Source organism: Nipponia nippon, unplaced genomic scaffold, assembly GCF_047370975.1.
Source record: "Nipponia nippon isolate SJK-2023a ecotype South Korea unplaced genomic scaffold, ASM4737097v1 scaffold_1, whole genome shotgun sequence".
In the NCBI taxonomy this organism is placed as follows: Eukaryota; Metazoa; Chordata; class Aves; order Pelecaniformes; family Threskiornithidae; genus Nipponia; species Nipponia nippon.
Genome location: NW_028262290.1, coordinates 130,636,151 through 130,660,736, shown reverse-complemented (window position 1 = coordinate 130,660,736; position 24,586 = coordinate 130,636,151). Strand labels below are relative to the sequence as shown.

The following is a 24,586-nucleotide window of genomic DNA, read 5'->3' as shown; positions in this document are numbered from 1 at the left end:
TGGTAGATGGGGTTTCATCTAAATGTATGCTCCACAGGAAAAATTGGCAAAAGTATTTAATTTCTGTGAATTGTTTTTCTTTTGATGAATTGGCATTTTTCTAGTGGACCAATAGTGTTCTGTGGGAAAATTTCCAAATGCTGCTACTTGTGGAGAGCAGTCACATCGGTTTCTTTGATTTGATTTAAGTAGGATTGCACGCTGGAAGAACTCTATGTAGCTAACTGTTTGCAGGATTATAACTAGAATAGCTAAACGTGACTTTTTTCCCTGCAAGGATTGGCATTATCTGCTGAAACTTTTTTCTGAGATCTTTTTTTCCTGTTACTTCAAGTTGTACCGTAATCCAGATCTCTTGCTTTTAAAAAGAAAAAAAATCAATGAAAAATATTTCCCTGCGAAGCTGTAGAAACTGTCACCAGTCCTGTCTGAGATAAAGCACAGTCCTTAACCTACACCGAATTAATGTCAAGCTTTCCATTGGTGTCTCAGGGATTAGCATCTCGGATGTTTTTTAACACCATGCCAGCACTTCAGCTTAAGCTGATTTTTACAAAGTAAAATGGTTTTTATTTCCCAACAGACAAACAGTATGTGCTTTACAAGGAAAACATCCTGTGTTAGACGACGCTTTCGAGAATTTGTTTGGCTTCGGCAGAGGCTTCAGAGCAACGCAGTGCTTATGTGAGCAACTTTATATATGGCTATTTAATAATCTGTCAATCATGGAAGGGGAGGGGTGTTTCATCTTAATTCTGAGAATTAGAGAAATCAGAGCTGGAAAGTGTCCTGTGTTTCTTACTAGCACAAGTTCATTCTGTACAAGGCATGTTCTTTACTTTAAACCCAGAAGAATGTGGTTCGTACTGATAGCCTTTGTTTGGTGAGCCCCCTTCTAATTCGTAACAGATTTGATCTGTGTTTCCTTTTGCTATGCACAGGTAGCAGAAATAGCAGTCTAGTGTAGGTGTACGTACCTCTGCGCTTTTAGGATGTCCTTAAGTTCTGCAAGGACCATAAGAGACCCAGCCAGACATACATGCAGGCTTAACAACTGGACCAGAAAAATGAGATTAATTTATTTTTCCCTTTGAGGTGTGCAAGAAGCCTTCCAATTTCTCAACCTTGTGTTCCCAAATTCGATTTCATGAGCTTCTGGAGCATGATCCGTGATTTTCACATGCTCAGGGTTGGCATTTGTGTATTGCATTCTTTTCTGCTGTTTCAGATTTGGTTTTAACTGTATATTTGCTTCTTGTTTATAAAGACAGCTACCTGAACTGCCATCTAAAACGCCCTTTTTCAACATGAACAATCCTCATCACGTGGACCATCGCCGGCAGGGTCTGCAAGAATTCCTGGAAAAGTAAGTACAGCCTATCCTAGAGATGCTGGCATTTGTATGATGTCATCAGTTTTCTGGTTTAAACTAGCTCATCTCTGGTACTTGAGAGCCACCATGTGGTCATCTGTACATGTTACACATTTGGTTTTATTTTTTATTTGCACAGTCATATTTCATACACGTGACTTCAGCTCTATTGGTTATAAGGAAACTTCAACGGGGGCTTTTCCATTGTGTTTCATTGCATTGGTTTTAAATAATAGTTCTGGGTTTATGTTACTTTGCAGTTGTATACTAAGGTTGGGAGATCTTTCACTGTGATGTCTATTTCTAGCTTTCAAGAATGAGCTAGATATTCGCATACAAAGAAACAGACTTCTCTCCCTCTTTATGTTCATGGAAAATCAGTGTCTTTGTGGGCTAAACCCCTGGGAGCCTGGGAAAATTCTGTGGCAAGATCTCCTAACACAGATATTTCTTATAATGCCAATTACTTTGTTTACCAGTTCCACTAACATAAATAAGCTCTAGCAGCTGTGACCATTTTCAGTACAGCTGCTGTCTGTATAAAATCATTCATCAGACTTAGCTAGAGCCTGACCTGTGTTACAAGGGAGCTCTGTATGAGTTTTAGTACTGCATCCCTCAGTCCCGCTGCTGTAACCACTTCACCTTCTGTAGTGGCAGAGACCCTGTTGGTGTAATTTTCTGCTTTCTCTGCCATTCTCGTAATACCCTGGCACTGCTGGTGTGAGAGCAGGCTGCTCACAGCTGCTGGGGCAGGAATTGTGCATACATTTGCAGGCTCTCTTTAGCTGCTGCTCGGGGTAAGGGCATGGTAAAACACTGTGAGTAGAGACTATTTATCTTTTTTAGTATCAGTGTTTCCATGAATCAGAACTGCCTGAGCAAAGGAAAAAAGCAAATCATTTAAGTAGGCTTTAAGCCTTGTGGTCAGTGGGTAGAGGAACACTGGACCCACTGTTTTTCCAATCAGTGTATTATAATTGTAAGCCTTCCTAACAGACACCAAATCATTGGTCCTCAGGTTGGGCTTAACAGCTGAAGGCAGGGAGAGCTAACTGCTGCAGGAATTATATTATGTATACAGTTATGTAGGATCTGTGACTAAAAGGGTAGCCAATAAATACTGGTTGTAGGTGTGTGAGACAGGGAAGGGAAAGCAGAAAAGGATCAGAAGGTTTGTTTGGTTTTTTTTTTCTGCACCTCAGGAAAGAATAATGGTGAAATAGTGACTATGCTTCTAGAGGTGATAATATTAGTGGTCATACGAAGGGTGTGGTAGTTCAGGTCCCTAGGTCTGAGCAGTTCTAGCTTAGCTGTGCTGCCCCATGGAGCAGTGCCTTTCCAAAATCAGTCTCATTTTAAAATGGCAAAGAGGCCAATCTGGTAACAAGGTATACAGTATTTCAGCATCAAAAATATTTACAACCACTGTCTGTGCTTCAGAAGTCAAAACAGAGAGGTAGATTCTCTTAAAACACATCCTCGCTCTCCAATTTTGTGGATGTCTGCAGCTTAAATGGCTACTGACAGCAGAAAATGGCAGCATGTGGAGCGTTTCACCTTGCTGCTGTTAATTCAGGAGTGGGAAAAGAGGCATCTCTGTTGTAAGGTAATGATTTAAATGTTTGAACTTGGATGCTGTTTAGAAAGGTGTCAGCTTTCTTTCAGCCCTGGGGAATCGTTGGAAGGAATTTTCAGAGATAGAGTCGTGTTGTGATGAATTGGCTTGGCACCTGAGGTGCTGTACCATTGCCCTCTGCTGGCTGCCACCTCGCTGCTGCTGCTGCCTGCAGAAGGCATCTTTTTACTGGCTCAGCTGGCCTGCCATGGTGCGCTTTTTTGGTTTTTCCTTCCCTTTTTTTTATGAGTCTGAAGCAAAGGTTATGATTTCTTTCTCTGAAATTGCATTTTTGGGCCTCATCAGCGTGTGTGCGTATGTATATAGATATATAGACATATACATACACACACACACATGCTTGGCATTAGTAAAGCTCTAGGTCTGGATGCTGCATGTTCTGTAGTGTGGCAATTCCAGGGGAAGCGGGAGCTCTCTGGTATATTAGGAAGGGGGTGGGAAAGGAACCAGAAAGTAGTTGCGTGGGGTGGCGTAACCCAGAACTGCAAAGCCGAGTGCTCCGTTCACCCTGGCAATGATGGCAGTCACCGTGCACAAGCTCACAGCCCCACTGGGGTTTCTTTGTGACACTGGGAAGAAATGGGATTTGAGCCTATGTGGACCTGTCAGGGAGAGGTTCGCAGGTAACATTTTTCATATGCCCACATGTGATGCAGGACCCCGAGCTCCTCTCTGCACTCAGTGCCTTGTGAGGTTATCAGGATCCAAGTCATCTCCGAAATGGCGTTTAGATCTCTCACAGCCTCAGTTTGTGCCCTGTGCCCGTTGCTGTGTGAGCAGGTTGCTGCTGCCTCTGCCCAGACAGGAGCCACGTGCCTGAGGAGTGGGGATCGAGTGGCTGTAGGCTCTCTCGTGTTCAGCTCCTGGCCCTGGGAGTTCCTCCATGTTGCCTATATGTGGACAGCTATGGAGTTCTCTTGTCCTGCACGCCTTGCTCCAGAATGAGTTAGCTCGAGGCAAGGTGCTTACTTAGGCCCTTTGTGAAACCTCTCCGTGGTCGGCACGGTAGCATGAGAATTAGGCCAAGAGCTGGAAACTGCAGCCAAGCACTAGAGTTTGGTGAGATCTAGAAACGGCTGTCCCATTTTGGTTTGGCTTTACTGCACAAATGCAGGGTAAGACCTGCTTGTCTTATAGGTTATTATCTCTGAGTGATGAAGAGCTGTAAAGCTCACTTCTTGTCTGGGCATAATTTAATATTTCAAGAGGCCATTTGCATTAACGGAAGTCAGCTAGCCCCTTTTCAATTATGAATTACATCGTAAGAATAAGGAAAATTATGTGTTTTTCCTGGTAAGTATCCTCATACCTTTGAAGACATCTGTAAATTCACAGGAAAAGCCTATTCTTAAATTGGAGGTCAAAATTAAAACACTGTCATATCATATTAGGTTCTGTAAGATCCTCCTTCCTTTCATCCCTTTTTTAGCTGCACAGGTTTAACTTTAGGATTTAGATTACCTTCAGAGAAGATCATCCATGCTTGCTTATTAGAAAGCTAATTAACAAAACAGTTTTAAATGAAGTTGGGTTCAATCACTGACATTTTTTCACTGAATACAATTGGATCCCAAAAAATTATGTGGTTTAGGAAAAAGGACTATTCTTCAATTACTTTTCAAACATGCAGTTTATGATGGGGTGGAAGACATACTAGGAATTTTGAGAAATGCAGTGCTCGGATCCACAGGAGACGAAGGGCATCCACAGTGTCGCTGCTCTGGATGGCTGTGCATCGGGCTCACTTGGTGCCAAACAAGCCACCCAAAACTCGGCTGCCTGAGGCAGAGCCGTTCTCCGGAGGTGGCTGGGGTTTTGCCCTCCTCCTCACACCTCCTTACCTTCCCCACCGCAGTCCCACGAGCAGGAGCTGGTGGAGGGTTGGAGGGCTCCCTCCTGGAGGTGTCTCCACTGGGCGCTCTCTCAGGGATGCGGAAGGCGGGAGACTGGCTCCAAAGGGGATGGATGCCAGCTTGCCAGGGCTCGGGCTGGAGCGTCGGCGGCCGTGGGGCAGGTGGGATCTCCTCGGGCACATGGTGGCTCTCTTTCCCATGGAGCCTTGCTAATATTTCCTATCTGCTGAGTGAATAATGCCTAGCAGGCGCATGTCGCTTAATCCTTTCTTAAACATGTGCATTATCAGATGCCCAACAGTTGCTTTGCAGTTGCTCGCTCTCAGTAACATTTCCTCCCTTACCAAAAGCGAAGGAGGAAGCACAGTCGGCTCTTTTTAAGAGGAAACTGGGGCTTTGTTTGCTGTGGGCCGGGGCGAGGGGCTGAGGGGCTGGATGCTCAACAGAGGGCACCACAGCACAGGCTGTCACCCCCCGCCTCCCAGCTCCTGGGGTTTTTATTTTTTTTTTTCTTCCCCTTGCTCTGATGATATGATGTAAACGGGCAGAGTAAATTTGTCGAAAACAAAATCGGAGTGTTAACCTTCCACACACATGCAAGTGTGCATCTGTCATTGTATTAGGTTACAGTAGATACAGGAAATCTTTAGTTAGGATTAAGTTGTACTGTTCAGCCATATGTTGTTCTCCTCCAGCAGAACAGTGTATAATATACCTAATAAAATCATGTTGAAGAAAACCAGATTTTGGACCTTGTCCAGATAAGACAAAGCACATGTTTTGTCTTTTGTAAATGTTCTTGCCATAACACGGGGAAGGAGAAAGATTTTTCATATAGTATCCAACATTTCCTCAAAAATTATTTCTTTTGGTTGTAAAGTGATGTTTTTCAGCCCTGCTTCTTTAAAGGTCTAGAGATCGCAAGCATTTACTGAAAGCTTACAAACAAAGATTCACATGGCCGTGAATAAAAAATGATTTTATTATCTCTAATTCAAATGTAGAGCCTTATCCTGCAGCCCCCTTAATCACATAAGTAGTCATTATGCATGTGAGCAATCTGGCCGAGAGGAGTGAGATCTCTGACAAGTAATGACTACTGATGGGATCAAGACTTGCAGGATTTAGCCTTTCGTTCTTATTCCACGCGTGCATAGAAAGTCTGTTGTTCTCTTAAATATGCCCGGTCAGTTTATAGGAATTATCACCGTGAGCCATGACTCTTCCATTAGCGCGACAGCAGCGAGAGCTGATTTACATCGCTGTAACTGCAGCTTTGCACTGACGCTGGCTGTAATAAAACTGTTTGAGAAGGACCGGGAGTGCTACTGGTTGTGTTCAAACCGCGCACGCGTTCAGCCTCTGCTAAGACACCCGAGTATTAATATTATGACACTCCGCCTTTCCTCTTGCCTTTTTAATTTGTTAGGTTGTGGCGTGTAATTTTAATTTTTTTTTTTTAAAGTCCTTGGAGCCAAATCTATTTTTTAGATGTACAGCCCTTCACACATTGAGTCCCCAGGACAGCAAAAGCCCTGGAGAGCAACTGCTATACCAACACTTAATACTACTAGTAACATCTGGTGACAAATGTATGGTTATTTCCTTGAAGAAAGAGTATTTTGAACAGGAAAGAATAACGCTTATAGATAGCACAGAATTTACTTTTCATTTTGATTGCTTGAAGGATGCAATTAAAAAGCAATCTAACCTGTTGGTTCAGATCGGGGGGGAAAGCAGAACTTATTTTTTAATTAAAAGAAAGAAAAAATGCTACAAGGGTATGACTGGGTGAAAGGTGTTCATATATTTGCTTTCAGGATGGTTTTAAATGGCTTGCAAAATGCGTCGAGTGTTTGGTCCCTTCCCCCTTGTGAACATATATATATATATTTATTTTTATATATATATATATATATATATATATATGTGATTAGCTTTATGAACATCTTTCCATTTCTTCACCTTGGTTTCTCTTCACTCCTTTCACCTCCAGATGGCACTATGAAGCAGAAAAGAAAATTACTGTGAAATAATGAGTCCAATGTAAAGTAAAATTGGAAATTGAATTATAGCTGCAGAAAAAGGACAGTAGCCTTGAGGTCCTGATCAGTCTGTACTCTTATCACTTTTGTTTGCTGTTCCATGTGTTAGGTTACTGCCGAGTTAATAACAGTGCTTTAGCAGTTCAAGGCTTAGCAGAATTGTACTGGACGTGAAATAAAGCTAAAATGAATTTGTGTCCAATATCATTGACATTAGCGCTCATTACTTCTCTGGTGTAATGCCTCAAACCATCTAAAATCAATTTTAAAGATTACCCATTATTTTATAAAGAAAATAAAATACATTTCAAACAGCAACAGAGCTGTAAGTGTAGTGTAATCTCATGAACAGTTAGTTACTTGTGTTTTTGCTGGTTGGCAGGAAACTTTTGAAGGTACGGCAAGAGGAAAAATCTGTGAAACTAAATGCCATCCACAGAATTTAATGTCTTGGCTCTTTGCTGGGTTACTTGGTATTAGACACGCAAATGATAGAATTGCAGAAATGTGCATCCCCTCATTGTGCTCGTAAGCCTGGGAAAAACAGTAACTCTAGTTACTCTACAGTAAACTCCAGCATGTTGGTTTTTTTTTTTTTTTTTTTTTTTTTCTTTCTTAAGAGGAAGAAAAGAGGAAGGAGGATGTTTACTCCCCCAGTTCCATGAACTATAAACGTGGATTTATTGTGAGGAATGATACTTTTTCTTTTACTTTTTGTTGCAATGTTTGTCTTTGTTTGGAACGCGTGTTTATCAAGAGTCAAGGCTGAAACCCTCTTTTAGTGGCCGCTGAATGATGGCTTTTCAAACTGTATTCACGAAGTTGTTGCTGTCAAGGTGTGTAGACCTGTAAATTCTGTGTTTTGAATCATTTTACACAGCATTTGCTGGCTTCCTTTAGAGTACGAAGTTGTTTTTCTGTATATTAATACACTGCGTGCATTGATTTTACAGATGTTTATTTGCTATGTTTATTTTTAAGGAAAATTGCGAGAATTGAGATTGGATTAAAAAGGCTTTCTCTAGGTATGAAAGTGTGCTTATTTTGAACTGCAGTGAAATCTGGTCCGTCTGAGACTGAATTTCAAATGCACCTGGTAGATCATTAGGGTCATTGCAGACATTTCCTCATTGGAAGGTGTCAAAGTTTGAGTTATTTGGTTGAGGCTATGTGTGTGTTTACCTAGGCAAATGAAATGTGCACGTACACAAATACCCTGCATTTTCAGTTAGATATCTCTTATTACTTATTTTGATTTGACAGATTTTTATAGGCTTAGATGAAGCCAGAAATCCTTTAGTGTATTTATTAAACATTATTGTAATGTTGGCCACTTTAGAGAACAGTTTTCAGAACGTATTTGTGCGTTAAAACATTACAGTCCAAACACACCATTAATCTTATTTGAGAGAAGGAACTAATCAGTTATACTTTTCATTTTAGTCAGAGTACCTATAGAATGCAATATTTCTTTCTGCTCTTACTACTTCTTACATTAATGTCATCTCTTGTTTCCTGTTGCATAGCAATGACTTTCTTGGTAACGACTGTAACCTAAATGGGTAGAAATAGGTAAATACTGACTTGTAATAGGTTTGATTTCTTTAAAGATATTTTAATAATTTTCTGTGGAGCACCGTTTGGCATGGTCGTGGGCTCTGATGACTTTATTACATGACTAAAATTACATGTACATATTTAAAAAATCTCTTGTTAATCATTCTAGGATTTGTGTATTAAAGAATTCCTTCTTTAGAGAAATGTTGCAGCAAAGTTGCATTTTTTTTTTTCCCCAAAAATACTAATGATGATCCTCAATTCTCAGTCCTTGTAAAAGTATCTCTACAACTTTCTGTGTTACTGGAATGCATTATATTTTGTTTACTCTCACTTGGTGTAAGTAAATACTCTGTGCTAAATTTATTTGAAGACTTAATTTAAAATACATATAAACCAAGATTAAAATGGACTTTTGAAAACAATAGCTGGAATGAAATAGTATTTAAGATTCCCTGAAAACTGTTTGCAAGTAAATTTAAATCTGTGTTCAGTATTAGCGTTTTCATTCTAGCTTAAATGTACGCAGATTTGTAAAAGTGTAAATGATTTTGGCTAGTGTTGGCTCTGTTGTTTACAGGTATTTCAAAGTCCTGACACTGTGTGTGTATGAAGTCCTGTCTCTGTACACACTTCTTTCCCTCACCGAAGAAATTAGTGACTTGTAATTTTTAGAAAAGCTTAGCTATTAAAAAAGAAAAATCTCTCAAATGGAGACCAAATTTTCATAAGAGTATATGCCTCCAACTGCCTAAAAATCAGTAATTGATCCATGTGGTAATAACAGATGGTTAAATGGGAGAAATGTCCTTGAAGTTATTCTAATAGCAGATGTGCCTAACTATTAGCTTCATGTTTTTACTCACCTAAAATTCCAAATAATGTAATAAGTAAGTAACACACACCTAATCATTTTAATATGTTCATTACCTTCTGTTACTGATTTAGGATTCATCTGAAAACTTAAAAGTAGGACATCATTTAGAATTTGTTCTGGTAAAACGCTTCAGAATACATGCGTATGTGCATCTATATAAAAACATTTGACTTCTTTTCTTTTTCCAGGATCCTACAAGATGCGTTATTGCTTTCAGACAGTAGGCTTCACCTCTTCTTACAGACTCAGCTAAGCCCAGAAGATATGGAGGCTTGCGTATCTGGACAGACCAAATACTCTGTTGCTGATGCGATTCATAAGTTCGCCTCTTTGAACAGACGCTTTCCTATAGAAGATGAAGAGAGAAAAAAAGGAAAAAACGATGCGGACTCTGATTCAGAGAGGTGATTTCTGTATTTCCTTACTTTCTGAGATTATATATATATATATATATATATACACACACACATACATGCGCACATGCTTCACTTTTTTGTTGATGTAATACTAAGATAATGAAAAAATTAATTGACTGAGATTTTATTGAGCTGTGACAGCTCATCATAGAAGTCTTCACACACACCTCCACACTGAATTAATGAATGCAGTAGAAATTCAATTATCTGCATTCTGATTATGTGAATTTCATTTAGTCAGACTTGAATTATTCGCGTTTAAATTATCTTGCTAAAAAAATATCCAACTGCACTCCAAATGGCTAATTAAAAGTCCAAATTTCCTGTCTCTCTTTGTGACTGGAGATAATTAAAGTTCTCCTCTGTTACTCAGGCTTTGAGTGTGTTGTGAAAACCAATTTCCTCCTTTTATTTTTTTTTTTTTTTCCTCTCCCCTTTTCTGCAGTTCATCCTCCGGGCTCAGACCTAGTGATGACAGCATTTCATGTGGATGTAAAGCAAGCCCAGCTTCTGAAGAATCATGAAAAATCATTCCTGTATTGCTATCTTAAGGACAGTACAAAGCAGTTTCTGCTCTATTTACTGGTTACGTGTGCCACACAAACGCGGCTGGCTGCTAACACGTACCTAAAAGACGCGTCATCAATACAACCACATGTCCTTAAAAAAAATTTCCGAACAGACCTTGATACTATTTCTTTGTCGATTTACTATGTATGTTGATTCAGGTTTACACGCTGCCTATTACATTTAGGGTTTTGTGACTGTTAAAATCTCAGTATTGGGCGAGTCATGCTCTGCTGATATATGTGGCAGTTAAAATACTTCCCTGAGTGAGTGCATGTCTCGGATCTGAAAAATAAAGATAACTTAATTCCTCAGCTTAAAAGTTGGTATATCATATCAAATATATTCAAAGCATCTTTTTGTAATTTGCATCAGAGAAGTTTAATCTTTAGGAGTCATTTGACATTGGTGATGAAATTACATACCCCACAAGGTATTCACTTTTTAAAGTAGCTCAGCAACATCAGCAAAACAACATTTGTACAAACTATATGCTGCTGACAATTTGAGATATAAATATCTCTTCCTCTGGTCTTTCTGTAATGTTTATGGAAAGCTTGGTTTTATCATGCATAAGAACTGAAGGCCAAAATTCTTGAGCATGGTTGCTTAGAAGTTAGAAATATTAATAAAAATGACATCATTTCGAGGCTTGCTGGAGATTCTCAGTTCCCAGGGAATTACGGATACTCATTCCCAGTGAAAATCCTGCATGAGGTCCATTGAAACCAAAGGCTGAATTTTGCATCGACCTCGCTAGGGCCAAGATTTCACCCAGCGCGTTTAACTTTAGGCACTTATATTTGAAGACGCCAGGAGCGATGTTTTAGTTTAGCAGCTTAAATGGAGAGGATCTCCCTCTCCAAAATGATGATAATCACATAGCTATAACACACGGTACGGACATGGACCTCCCCACTCTTTGGGAGTAAGAGGAGCTGCTGATTTCATTGTGGCTGTAGTTAACATGTTGAAATATTGACTCTTTTCACAAACAAAAGGCAGGCTTGAACACAATTTCGTAACCACCAACACTTATTTTGATTAAACGTCAGTTTTGCTCTTTATTGTTAACAGCAGCTGCGTAGTGTCTTGTCCCAGATTCTGTCAAAGGAGTATGTTTCACTGTGGTGTTGTATTTATATTTGACATTTAACTGCTATTAAAAAGAGCTAGGGGGTCTGATCACCCTAGCAAAGCTCCCATTAACTTCAGTGCTGTAGTTACTGGCCTAGAAATGGATATGTATGTGTGTGTATATATATATTTTTTTAAGAATTCTGTGGATACTTTCAAAGAAGGAGCATTTTAAACCTATGAATTACAGAAACAATAGATTATTAAATGGCCAGATAATAAAAGTTTAGCATAGGCGTGTGTGGGCATGCTTTTTTTAAAGCATCCAGCTGGGAATCTGTGTAATTTTAGAAACATGCTTTAATAGCCTGAGGATAACATCTCTTAGGTAACTACTTTAAGCCACTGGTTTTTGTTGATGGTAGCACTTTTATAAGATAAATATCCGTGTTTCTTTTTGCTTGGTCTTACTGAATTGCACAAATGTATCTATTCACCTTCTCAACTTGTGTGTGAGTTAGCAGCAAAGCTACTGTAATGTAAAAGTGATAACATTTAATTAAAGCAACAAGTTATCACTCAAAGTAGCTTAAAAATAGCTGTTATTGCCAGGCAGAGATGTTTGATTACTTGGCTTTTTTTTTTTTTTGAGATGGCACATTACAAGAAAAATTGTTTAGCAAATTTATTTAAAAGATGGGGAAAATATAAAAGCAAAAACTGGAATAATGTCTGAGAAACATATTAATGTTTTTATTTAACACAGTGTTACGGTAGTGGTTTTTGGTTTTGTTTTAAAAGATTGATCTAAACTGTTGAAGCACTTCACAATTCTGGCCTGCTAACACGTCCTCAATATCTGACAAAAATTACAGAAATATAAGGTTTGGAGAGCCTTTATGGCTATTTTTTAATTCTAGGAGCTTATCTGTATGCCAGTGAGTGCTTTGCAAATGAAGATGTTTCCGAAATAAATACATACTTGTTTTCTAATAGTTCTACTGTTGTTATTTTCTTCATCACCCTGTTCAAAAATTCAAAGACTGCTATAATAGAACTTTTGTCCTGGCTTTGACAGAAATTTGTTTAAATATTTACCTTTTGAATGATGTTTGTATAGCTGGTATTACTGGAATTTTTCTTATTAAAGGGGAAGGAAAAGTATTCTGTGCTCTAGTATGTCTTCTTTTTGTATCAGCTGTATGTAACTGCATATAAATGCTTTAAGACATTTTATTTAATTTGGAACATTTCAATGTAACGGTTACAAATTTAAATGTAAACAAATATTTTTAATGTCTTTTGTGACTTCAATGATTCAGTGATTTTTCAACACTGTGTAATATATTTTGATTCAGTTGATCACTGGTATTTTAATTCTGATCTTTTACTTTCGAATAATGCTGACATTTCCTGCTATTTTTTTTAAACAGGCTAATATCTTGTTTATAATACCATCTAATTAATACTGCTAATTTATATCTAGTTGCAATAATTCTGCACTTAAAAACTTCTCTTTATCTTTTGCTTAGAACTTTATTTTCTCATTTTTATGATGATTTCTTAAAAGCTTTTAAGTAGTTAGAAAGTCGTAACTTGTTTTATTTATCTTGTGTTTAAACCTGCCAGTAAGGTTTCCTTTATTTCAATATCCTAATCACTGTATGACTTACCATGTGTAATTACTGTTCAACTATTCTTGTGATATGTGTATATACCTACTAAGTGGTGTTTAGTTTGGGGTTTGTTGTTATTTTTGTAGAAAAATATAAACAAGTGAAAATAACTCCAGCCATATATGCTATCAAATTCTGTAATGTGTAACTTCGGGATATTGTAGGCAAGCTGTTACTTACAGTGTCATTGAAATATGCTTTCAAGAAAGATGAGAAAAATTGTCTGTTGGAAAGAAAATTTTCATTTAAATAGCAGTGCAGTTTTATAAGCATTGAGAAAATTTATACTCTTAAATGCTCCAGCACGTAACACTACGAAATTCTGTGTCCAAGTCTTTTTTTTTTGTCATGTGATATATTGAATTTTTTTCCAGAGCCATATATTAAATTGTGCAGGTACACAGTATTTATTTGGGACTTGCTCTGTCGTAAAATACACGGTGTAGATAAAGTCAGCGTGACTGAAGAACAAAACGTCCATGTTTCGGCGTAGCCGCTCTGTCACTGCGGGGCTGGGAGCGGTGCCCCTCACCGGGGACGGGGGGGTTACCTTTCCCCGCTAGCTTCTACAATATTGCAAAAATGTAAATCGGTATTTCCAGTATCGGCTCCATTCTTTTTATGAAAGGCCTAAACGCTTGAGGAAAGACACAATTGTTCTCCCCTTCGATGTTAAAAATATTCTGCAACGGGTTAAGTCGCTGCTTTGCCTTCTGGAATAAAACCTCCTTAGAAAATAATTCTTAGAACACAGAAATGGAGCTTTCTCCTTGGGGCTGAAACCCCCGGGTTTTTAATTTGGGAGGGAGCCCTGCCCCACGCGTGTGTGTGCCCGCTGGAGCTGTCACTCGGGGGCGGCGGGCGGCAGCGCTGGCCGCCTGCGGGGCTCGGCCGCCGCCGGCTGCTCCCGCGGTTGCCGCGCTTCGGGGGGGAAAGGGGGAAGGCGGCAGCGTCCCCGGCCGCGCTGCCCGCAGGCAGGAGCGCCGCTCCCCGCCGCGGCGCCCCGGCCCGGCCCTTCCCCGCGCCGCCTCCCCTCCCGGCCCTGCCCGCCGGCCGCACAGCGCAGCGGAGCGGGGCGAGAGCCTTACCTGGGGCCGCCGTCCTCTCCGCCCCGCTCCGCTCCGCTCCGCCCCGCCCGGCCCGGCCCGGCCCGGCCCGCCGGGGGCTGCCGGCCCCCCCCGGCGCAGGGCCGGGATGGCGCCGGCGGCGGCGGGGTGCGCGCACGCCTGCGCCCACGCGTGCCCGCGCCCGCGGGTGGCGGGGGGACGGCTGTCAGGGAGCGAAGCCGCCCGGCCTTGATCCGGTAACTCGTGGCAACCGCAGCCCATGGCAACGGCGGGGGGAGCGGGGGGGAGCGGGAGGGAGCGGGCTGAGGCGGGGGGGCCCGGCCGCCCGCGCTCCCGCCGCGCCCCCTCCCCATCCCCGCGGCCGCGGAAGGCGCCGGCCCGCCTCTCCCCGCGGGGGCGGCGCGGGGACCGGCTCCGCGCCCCCCGCCGCCCCGGGCTCCCTCCGGCTCCCCCCTCCCGCGGGGGCGGCGCGGGGACCGGCTCCGCGCCCCCCGGCAGCCCCGTGTCGCGCCCCGCGCCGCCCCGGGCTCCCTCCGCCCCCCCCTCCCGCGCAGGCGGCGCCACCGCCCCCGCCGGCCGCGCCGCGCCGCCAGGGGGCGCTGTGGGTCAGGGAGAAGCGGGCAGCCGGGCGGGGCGCGGGGCCGCGTCGTCCCCGCCGCTGTCCGCGGGGGCTACGCGATGTTTCTCGGTTATTTCTCGGTTTCACTGCTCCCCGTCCCAGAGCCCCTCCCGCAGCCGCGCAGCTCCGCGGCCAGGCAGAAGAGGGAGGCGCCCCCCGCGCTGGGGATGGGGGTCGGGCGGGGCGGGGTGGGGCTGCACCTGCCTCCCCACGGGGAAGCCCCCGCCGCCCCCCACGCACCGGCACCCATGGCACGGCACCGCCGGGCTCCGCAATTTAAAAAAAATAAAAAATATATATTTTTTTTAAGCTACTGTAAAAATATTCTTTATACAAAAGCAATTAGGGGCCAGCGCAAAGCCAAGGCGTGACATTTACCAGCCTCCGCGGCAGGCAGGCTGCACTTAAACGGAGGCCTTTCTGCGGAACGACAAGAGCCAAAAGGCCTTGTGTCACCCCGTTATGTAAGACACAATCTCGCCTGAAAATGCACAATGAATCGGGAAGGATTTATGTAATTAATTGACCAGTCTTAACCTGTTATCGTGATGTAAGGAATTTGGAACTCATTAATTTGGGCCCTGACAGATTTCATATTAGAGCTGGCAAATATGGATTGAGCCTCTTATTCTTGTAGCAGCTGGAATTTCCATGACAGTGAGGATTAGTGAAGAAGACCTATTGCTCGAGTCAAACTGCCTCTTTTGTAATCAGCAGCCCTGCTCTGCATTAAAGGGGTAATGGGAAAGAGAAAAAAAAAATACCAAAAGGGAAAAAAAAGAGAGAAATGTATTCATGTATGGAGCAGAGCAGGGGGAGGGAGAGGAGGGACGAGGCAACAGAGCGGTGCTTTCCCGGCCCCGTGGCAATGATAATGCCGCAAAGGCAGCCCAGGCGCGGTGGGAAGGGAAGGTACCGGAATGACAGGTCTGAAGCATCAGTCTGGGGCTTGCTGCCTCTCGGCCAGACCTTCAGATGGAGCCTCCCGGGAGCCACCGAGCACTTGGAGCCGCAGCATCAGGAGTCCCAGGAATGTGCTCTGGGCTGCCAAGGGCTGGAGGGATTTAGAGACAGAGGTGTTTGGGTCATCATCCCGGGAAAGTGGGGCCTGGGAGATACCTGTCTTCCATCCTGGACCACGATGCCCTCCCCAGCAGGGAAAAGGGTGCTCAAGGCTGGTAAGGAGCAGCTCCGGGGGAGAGGACAGGCCTCCGTGCTGCCCGGGCGAGGGTGACTCCGCACGCAATGTGCCTCAACTGCCCACGTGCAAAGGCGAGAGTAGGAAAACTCCCTTTGTCTGCTGGTTCACCACAACCTCTCAGTACAGTTTTTCACGGTGCCTGGCTGGGGAGGGCCCTCATCCCATTATCATTTCTAGGCATTGATGTAATAGTAATAACATCGGGTGCAGACTGTACGGAAACAGTCTAGGAGCTTTTATTTTCTCTCCTGGCAACCTGTTAATGACTGTGCTGGTAGTGAATACAGTTGTTAGAAATTACTCTAAAAGGTTTCCATGCGACATCATCATATTTCTACCTGCAAAGTGTTTACCTACTCTCGTGACAAAAGCCATGCAAAGATGGAGAGGTGTTTTTCCTTTTCTCTTTGCTTCTTTGCTTTATGTTTTTTGGTAGTCAAATATTTCCCCTCCGCGATCGCTTAGATCCACTGTTTGCTCCTGTGGGTCATTTCTGCATAATAACTGGGAGAAGGGAAAAGACATAAAACAGGGGGAACTGACAGTAAACCCACAGTTGTTTGCAAAGACTGTAATGGCAAATGCAGATTAAAAAGAAAATACAGCAAATAAGGCCTATGTGGCTCAAATCCTCTGGTCAGCCTTGTCCATGTGCATATTGGCCTTGTTTCCCATCATTGTGCCAGGATGGTTATATGAATCCTGGTAGCAAAACTGGAGTATTCATTCCTAAATTTGGGAATCTCCACGGGGCTGAGCACCTGGTGCTGGATACCTGCCCTTACCAAAGTGCAAACTCTTTGGAGAAGGGCTACCATGTCCTCCTTGGGGGCTAGATCTAGCTCTGTGGTAGCCTTTACATTGCTCTCATAGTTGTCAGCTGATAATCTGGATGATAGCTTTAATCTCCTTGATTTAAAACAAAAAAACCCAACCCAGACCAACAGATTACTATTTGATTGTGCTCCTTCAAAGAATATCTTTTGTCTTACTGTCTCCCGATAAATTAAAAAATCTTCACACATGTCAGCTAGCTCAGATTTCCCCCAAAGGTAGGGAATAATTTATCTTTTATGGTGGTACACAGACTCAACTCAACCACTGTCTCACTGAGTCTATCTTTGCTTTTTTTAGGAGCCGCTTAGGCAGTACTGCAGCTATAGATTTTGCTCAAATGTTCCTCTTGTTAAAATGTTGATCAGGCACAGTTAATTTCCATGTTAAATGTGCCAGCATATGCCTGAGCTTAGGGTTATTTCAAAAAACAAAACAAAGCATTTTTAAGTTTAAATTGGTATTGTAATTATAAGTATTTGCACGTTGTCGGATTGATTCCCATGGTTATATTTAAAATATGCCTGAGTGGTAGAACTTTCCTGTGACACCCATGATTTTGGGTGCTCACAAATTTAAAGTTAGTATTTACTACTAGTATTTACTAGTATTTACTAGTATTTACTAGTATTTACTAGTATTTACTAGTTGGGGTTGTTTTTTGCTTGTAGGTAAGAAAACAGTCATTGGCTGAGATGGGCATTTTGCCAGATTCTTACACTGTTTTTATTCTTTGATGGTTAATCAGAAAGCAAAGCAAAAACATGATATAGAAAACCAAATACAGAAAAACCCCACAGTTAAACCTTCTGAACAAAAATATCTTTGCTGCAGATATTTTGTAACTTATACCAATATAGAAGGCCTGTTTTAATTTATGTGCAAATACTAAACGCAAATTTCAGAGTAGAAGTGGTTAAGAAATATCAAGCACTGATTCAGTTGAAGTAGATGGAAAAAACTTTGTGCTGCTTATACTGAAGGTGAAAAAATTCTGTCTTCCGAATGGCACTCAGATTAAAAATGACATTCTTGTTGGAACCAATAGGTGGCCTTTTTGAATGTGCTACAGTTAATTTTTTCCTGAAAACAGAAAAATGTCTGCTTTGAAGTAGAGAACATTTTCAAACAGTAATTTTCAAACACAGTGAAAATGTATTTTTACTTCTGAAAGACAATAGGTAGTAGCAGAAGTTCTGGATTTATTTCCCAGTATTCTAGAAGGTTTTGGTGTACTTATGTTTATGTTAAGTTCTGAGTCTTCGGTACATGATAATGATCAATAATAGCAATGATAAAGTGGACTACAAAATCTATCCTTTCTTTTTTGTGTGTTCGTGCTCTCAAAATGCCATATATTTCCAGTTTCTAAGACCTCTCATAGGTTCTTATTTCATGTTATTTACACAGGTAATTAAAACAGTTTTAAAAGAACAGTATCTCCTTGTGCTTCAGAAAAGGAGCACTTGTGATTCTTCAGAAGTCACACCTCTGAGCCAAGTGTCAGGAATCTTGATTCTATTTTGTTTCCTATATAAGCAATACATTCTTACAAGGGTTTCTGCAAGGAAAAGGCAGCCAGCAGCCATAGGTGGCTAAGCTCTCTTAAAAGCCTGGGTCAGGTGAGGGTGTTAAACACTTGAAAACAGAGCCCTGAGTTCTTCAGACATCCCTCACTTGGGCGTGGATCCCCCGAGATATTTTAGCAGCTCACTCCCTGAGTTGTGTTTTTCTGGATACATGACTATTTCTTGGGTTTTTTTGCCAAATGTTGGGCTTGTGTTTTTATCCCTGTGAAGCCAGTGTGGGGCCGAGAGCTGGGCAGGTATCCCAGGGAGGGAGGCAGCACCCTGTGCCTGTCTTGACCCTGCGGTCTTTTCCTGGTGTTTGCTGGTGGCCCCCGTCTGAGAGCAGATTCAGAGTCACAAGGACCGCTGGTCTGACCCAGTTCTTACGTTCCTCAAGGGCAACGGCCATCAGGTAGTAACATACAACGTGGTCTGCACCCAGCACTCTCACCATGAAATTGGCCTTTAATTAGGACCTCAGTGTGGGACAGGAGTTCACCCACAAAGTCCAGTGTACCTGTGTTCCCATTTGTGTCTGCACATCATTTTTTACCTCCGATGTTCATTTGAAGGCTCTGTGTTTTGAATTATGAGACCGAGGTACCCGAGGTGTGGGGAGAGGTTTTCTCAAAGGGTAACCTCAGCCTAGGGAGGCCAGTTCCTAACTAAATTTAGTTGCTCTGATTCAGCCCCTGAAAGAGCCCATCACTCCCCTGACATGTGAGAGCCTTGGGAGACCCAGTCCTATGATAGAAAAGTAACCCTATGAACGTCCACCTTGGGACAGTAGTACTTAGCCCCAAGAAATAACTTTGTTGTAAATGTAACCTGTATATAGCAATAGGCTGGCTTCTTACTATATGGCAAAAAATGCTTTATAAGTGCTGTTTATATGAATCTTCTCTTTTATTACTATTTTCTGTTCTATGAAAGACCCACAACTCTTGCTGCTTCTAATGGTCTAAGACACTGGGAGGAGAGGTGGGATATGACTGTCTATCCATCAAAATGTTGCCAACTCAGTTGCACACAAAATGAAGTCTTAAAGCAAGTTTGGCTCCTGGTTGGTTTGAATTTTGTTGGGAAGTCAAAGCTCCCCCTTGGCACCAGAGTCAGCACATCACTGGCTGGATATAGGAAGGTAATAATTCGTCTGTGTCGATGATAAAGCTTTCCTGTCTGGAATCTCAAAGCATTTTGCAATGAGGGATTAATTCAGCCTTACAATAAACAGGATCTACTATTTTACAGCTGGGGAAACTGAGGAACAGTGCGGCGATGCACAGGGATGTACGGGGTGTCCGTTGCAGATAAGGGAGGAACGAGGATCCTCCCGCTCGCTCCACTGCTTTACCTGCTGGGACGGACAAAGAGCCACGCTCCTTGTGAAAGATCTCACCCCAGCTATCAGCACAAATCCTTTGTGAGCGGTAGCAGAGGGGCCCTAGTTTTTGATGTTTGACTTGAAACACCTGAAAGGGATTTGGTTTTTGCTTCCAAGCGCTGTGCATTCTGGCACTTGGAAACCAAACTCCCTCCAGCATCTGTTGCATCTGAAAATTTTGGGCTAATTGTCCTTTGGGTTGCAGCATTGAGAACAGAGATTTATGTCTATTTTGGTAAAAGGGGGTTGCTCACTCTTCTCGCTAATTAAAAAAAACCAAGGTGAGAAGAGAGAAGCAATTAGGGTACCTTGTTTGTATTGGTTAAATAAGCAGCACTGACAGGATTTTCTCTGAGGGACACTTGCAGAAGTGCTGCAGTCTTGTTGATATCAGGTGGTGTTATCATTGGAACTGGACTGAAGGAAGCAGGGCTTTTAGTTGACTAAAAACTATAGGAAAGATTGATTTTGGCTGGATCTTTCAGTCTTTACTCATCCATCCATGGCAGCACTTATTAAAATAATTTGGGACTGCTAGCATGAGTGAAGACCGTTTGTGTGAATGAGCATTGCAAACCTGGGCTTTAAACTTCCCGTACCAAAGTTGTGTTGCCTGTTCAGCTGATTCTAGCAGACCTCCTCACACCACGTGAATTTATTTTGCTGATGGGATGTGTGACCTGGCCTTCCATACTACTGTAAAAACAAGTCTCAAAAATTGACTTCAAATACAAGCATTATAGGTAAATACAATTTTCTAGATTGCAACAACCCATTTAATTAAACCCAAGCAGAATCTTTTAAGGTTCATATTTTGCTTTCTGACCCGGTCTTTTTCTCAGGGCAGTGGTTGAGACACTTCACCAGCAGGGTCTGCGAGCTTAACCTTGATTCTGCATTGTTTGTACAAAGCAACGATGACTTCTGAGCAGGAGATGAAGACTGTGCCAAGGACAGAGCATTGTGCCGTGCCTGGAGCTTTACTAGCTCTTCCCTCCCACCCTGTTTCTTGCTAATCACAATGGCTTCCTACAACACATTTATCAGCACAGGCCACTGCCTGTAAATAAGAGAGTTCTTGTACTTTCCAGAAGTACAATGTTATCTTTCCTTTTTCCCACAGAGGAGAGCCATTAGGAAATTCCTTGGTTTAGTTTGTCCCTCCTTGTTCCTGAATGATGTTGGAGCCATTGTAAAAAGATGAGGCTTACATTTCCTTCTGAAGACGGCAAACTCATTGATGCATTGGATTGATGAGCTGGATGTGCGCTGATGGGTTGCATCCTGTAAGGAGCGGAGTATTCTGGGCTGCTTCAGGGCTTGGGAGTCCACAAAGCATTTTGCTGGTCTGGGATTTTCCTTGGGGAAACACAAGCAAGTATAGACCTGAATGTCAAATTTAGTGAAAAATGATTGGGGGAGTCAGTTCATGGCAGCGGTGGTGATGTGCTTGCACTCATTTGTGACCATCACCGTCAGCACCCCCTGAAATTTCTTTGAAGGCAGTGCCCTAATTCCCATGTGGGAATAACTCAGGAAAGAGACCTCAAAGATTTGGCTTTATAAAGTCAAATGCAGTTCCTAGAGAAGGATCCTCTGGCAGTTCTGTTTCTCTGTCTGCCATAGCAGGGAGGGCAAGGAGGGGCCCCTGGCTCAAGCTCTCCTGCCACAACCGAGGGGGACCGCTTTGGCTGTGGGTGATGCCAGAGATGTTACCAGTGGCAGGGTCACCTGCTCTTGCTCATCCACTGTTTGCACCACTTTGATGTGGTTTTGCCCTGCCCAGCTTTCCCCCAGGAAAAGCCCAGCTTTCCCCCCTTTGGCGTTTGCTGAGAGACGCCTGCCAAATTCTGCCACTTGAATGCACGATGCTTTGCAGCTCCCCTGATAGATCTGAGGAGTTCAAGCACCCCTCTCGGTTAGGCAGGTATTAATACTGTGCCCATGCAGAAACTCTACAGGCAGATAAAGGATTTTACTTTTCGCTAGTCACAGATTAACAACCAAACCATCCTCACTTACAGGAGTCATCCCCTGGGGTCAGAAGAACCATTTGTGTTAGCAAGAGAGGCGAGACCTCCCGAGATGAGCCAAAATGATCCTGAGATGAAATTGCTCCGCTCTTCCTGGGAGGGCCTGCAGCATCTCACAGGGTCGGCTGCATAAATTGTATGTTCTTCAGGGCAAGGACCTTGCCCTCCGATTTGTCTGGGAAACACGCGTTTGGTGCTCCGTACCGCAAATAATAAATAACCACTTTGGCTGCTGGCTGGGCTTGGGATTACGAGTCGATTCTCCCTCCTGATTCATTTCTTGTTCCGAGATGCCAGCGATGCAGTTTTACCAGAGTATGTCAGTCGCTGGTGTTAGCCCCCTGCTCTTCCCTTGCTCACAGTAAGGCAACTGTCATCTCCTGTCTACAGCATACTTTACAACACCGAGGAAGAATATTAATAGGACTTCCAATGGGCTTGCTGCCACTTTTGGTGGAAAGGTTTCCTACAAAGGATGCGCAGCAAAACTCCCAGGAGACAGAAGGAGAAAACCCTCCCACCGAGAAGAGCCGGCGTCGTCCCGTTTCATTGTCTCTGTGTCACCGCAGCAGCCCCGTGACTCTGACACACTGCTCTGCGCTGCTCTGGCTTGTGCTGCTCAATGTCATTTCCTTGGTCGAACATCTTTATTTCAGATTTGTAACGAGGTATTTACTAGTTTCCCGGTTCCTAACTGTTAGGTGTTTGCGGTTTAAGGAACAGTCTCCTTCCTGGTAAGGTCAGCTAGACTTCTACTTTCCCCATTTGTTTTTGTATCGCATCACATTAAAAAAAAACTCCTTATGTGCCACATTGCTATCCAGGTTAAGGACTCAGGATCACAGCAGCGCATCTGACAAGGAAACCAGAAATGCACCTTGTCAGCGAGCAACAAACACATTTAGCCCAGCAGCCAAGAAAAGAAGAAGGTAGAGACAGAGAATCCCAATGCTAGGCGATGAGGCCCACAGTCTACTAGATGTATTTCTCCTGGGCGAGCTGGCAGAGAGTCGGTATTACTACAAAATTACTAGAGTGCACTTTGAAATGCAGTGGGCATCCCTGTTGTCGTTTCTTCGCCGTGTCTCACTTGCTGCCATTGCAGCTAAGCCCGCGCTGGGTGGTCCCAGCGGTTGGCCACCCCTGCCCTGCTCTGGCGGGGCACTCTGTGCTCCCACCACCCCTTGCCAGGGGAGACCCTTCCTCCTGTGAGCCGCGCCGGTGGGGTGCGGATCTGCCAGAGGCAGCTCGTTGGGGCATGCCTGGCGTCAGCGATGGGGAGGCAGACTGCCTGTTCCAGGTCTGCTCCTGAGGACGCCCCTTAGATGCAATCTGGGCATCCTCAGTAAATCTGTGGACATAAACAGGGCTGCTTTCTAAATAAAGAGGTGAAGTGTAAGGGAAGAAGGCTTTTAAAGCAAAAAAACCCATAATGCTAATTGTCGAGGAGCTCCCATTAGATGTTAGGCAACCTCAAGCCAGTCCAGCAGCTGCCTTTGCAGATCTTGACCTTTGTTATTTTTATCTTCTTTGCGCTCAGGGAGACAACTCTTAAATGGAATTAGGAGTCTGCGAGCTGGCTCTGTATTTGCAAGCAGATGCTCATCAAGCAACTGCAGAGTTGACCAACAGATTGCCATACCTTTTATTGCTCATTCATGGATCATACATATATATATTTATATAGTTTAATAAGCATAATACTTTAAAAAGTTTGACTAGTATATGAATTGCATCATCCAGACATAACTGTTAATATGGAGCAGTGATATTGCTTGGTGTATTCAAATAATAAATCCCTAACTACCACGTAAGGCATATTGAGTTTTTGTTTCATTTTCTTTTCAGATTGAAACTGGGAAGCTGATGTACATGAGTTGCCCTGTTCTGAATCTTTGTCATCTTAGACAGCCCTGCTTATTGCCAGCTCATTTCACAGAGATCTATTTCAAATCAACTCATAAATTATTAATAGTACATGTGTAGGTCAGAGAGACACTAACCCTGACAATCACACCCTAATATTCTCTCTTTAGCATCAGAAATAAGAAAGGAGACGTGAATAATCAATATTCAACAACCAAGGTACATCTCATACAGATATGGTATATGCACTTAGAAAAAAAAAAACGCAGATCTTTGCAAAACCTGTCAGGCTGGCATTAATCTTGCATGATGAATAATGTGGCAATCTATGAATTTTTAACACCTTTAAAATGATAAAATTGTGGAATGTGATATCCAAAAGTAAATTTGTTCAAATTGGAGAATATTTTTGATCAAATGGAGATATTGAATAATGTGTATAAAAATTTTTAAACATCAATTTAAATTGCACAGCAGGCAAGACAGTTCATACGGGTTTGTGACTGGGAGCAGCTTTCCGTCACAAATAATTCGCCTGAAGATTTAATTATAACTCAAAGCTTAAGCAGTAGCTCTTCTGAGAAGAGACCTAACTCTGGAGGCCCTGAGCGGCTCCCGGGGCTGGCAGGCAGCTCTCGCCCCCCGGCCACCACCGGCGCTGGAGGGGCTACACGGACCTGGCAGGCTCCTGGGCAGAAGGGAGTGTTGCCTTGCCTGGTTCCTGCTGTGCTACACCCTCTGCAGAAAACCCCGCCAAAACCAGAGCAGAATGCTTGCAGAAGAGGATGTAACGCAGCAGCAGAAACGGGCAGGAGCAGAATTTCACCTTTTATTCACAGGAGGGCTGAACCCCGCAGGTGCTGTGCATGCAGGGCTCTTGGCTACCCCTAGGCACTGCCAGTGCTCCCCAGTGAGCAGGATCAGGCCCTGCTCAG

At 43.1% G+C, this 24,586-nt stretch overlaps 1 protein-coding gene and 1 long non-coding RNA gene across 5 annotated transcripts in view; one reads left to right on the top strand and one right to left on the bottom strand.

Annotated features, from left to right (window-relative positions):
- The window catches only part of SNX10 (sorting nexin 10), a 37,018-nt gene extending 23,715 nt beyond the window's left edge, over positions 1 to 13,303 (top strand). For all 4 annotated transcript variants that reach the window (XM_087772692.1, XM_087772708.1, XM_087772682.1 and 1 more), the window contains 4 exons: positions 584 to 684; positions 1,268 to 1,366; positions 9,532 to 9,747; positions 10,205 to 13,303. In XM_087772692.1, the coding sequence (XP_087628818.1) occupies positions 584 to 684; positions 1,268 to 1,366; positions 9,532 to 9,747; positions 10,205 to 10,283 (495 nt within the window). In that variant the 3' untranslated portion in view covers positions 10,284 to 13,303. The remainder of the gene's footprint in view (positions 1 to 583; positions 685 to 1,267; positions 1,367 to 9,531; positions 9,748 to 10,204) is intronic.
- LOC148057617 (uncharacterized) lies at positions 6,649 to 9,529 on the bottom strand. The gene is made up of 2 exons (XR_015707900.1): positions 9,397 to 9,529; positions 6,649 to 6,866 (listed from the first exon to the last, which is right to left on the bottom strand). It is a non-coding gene; the product is annotated as an uncharacterized LOC148057617 (long non-coding RNA).
- Positions 13,304 to 24,586: the final 11,283 nt, after the last annotated feature.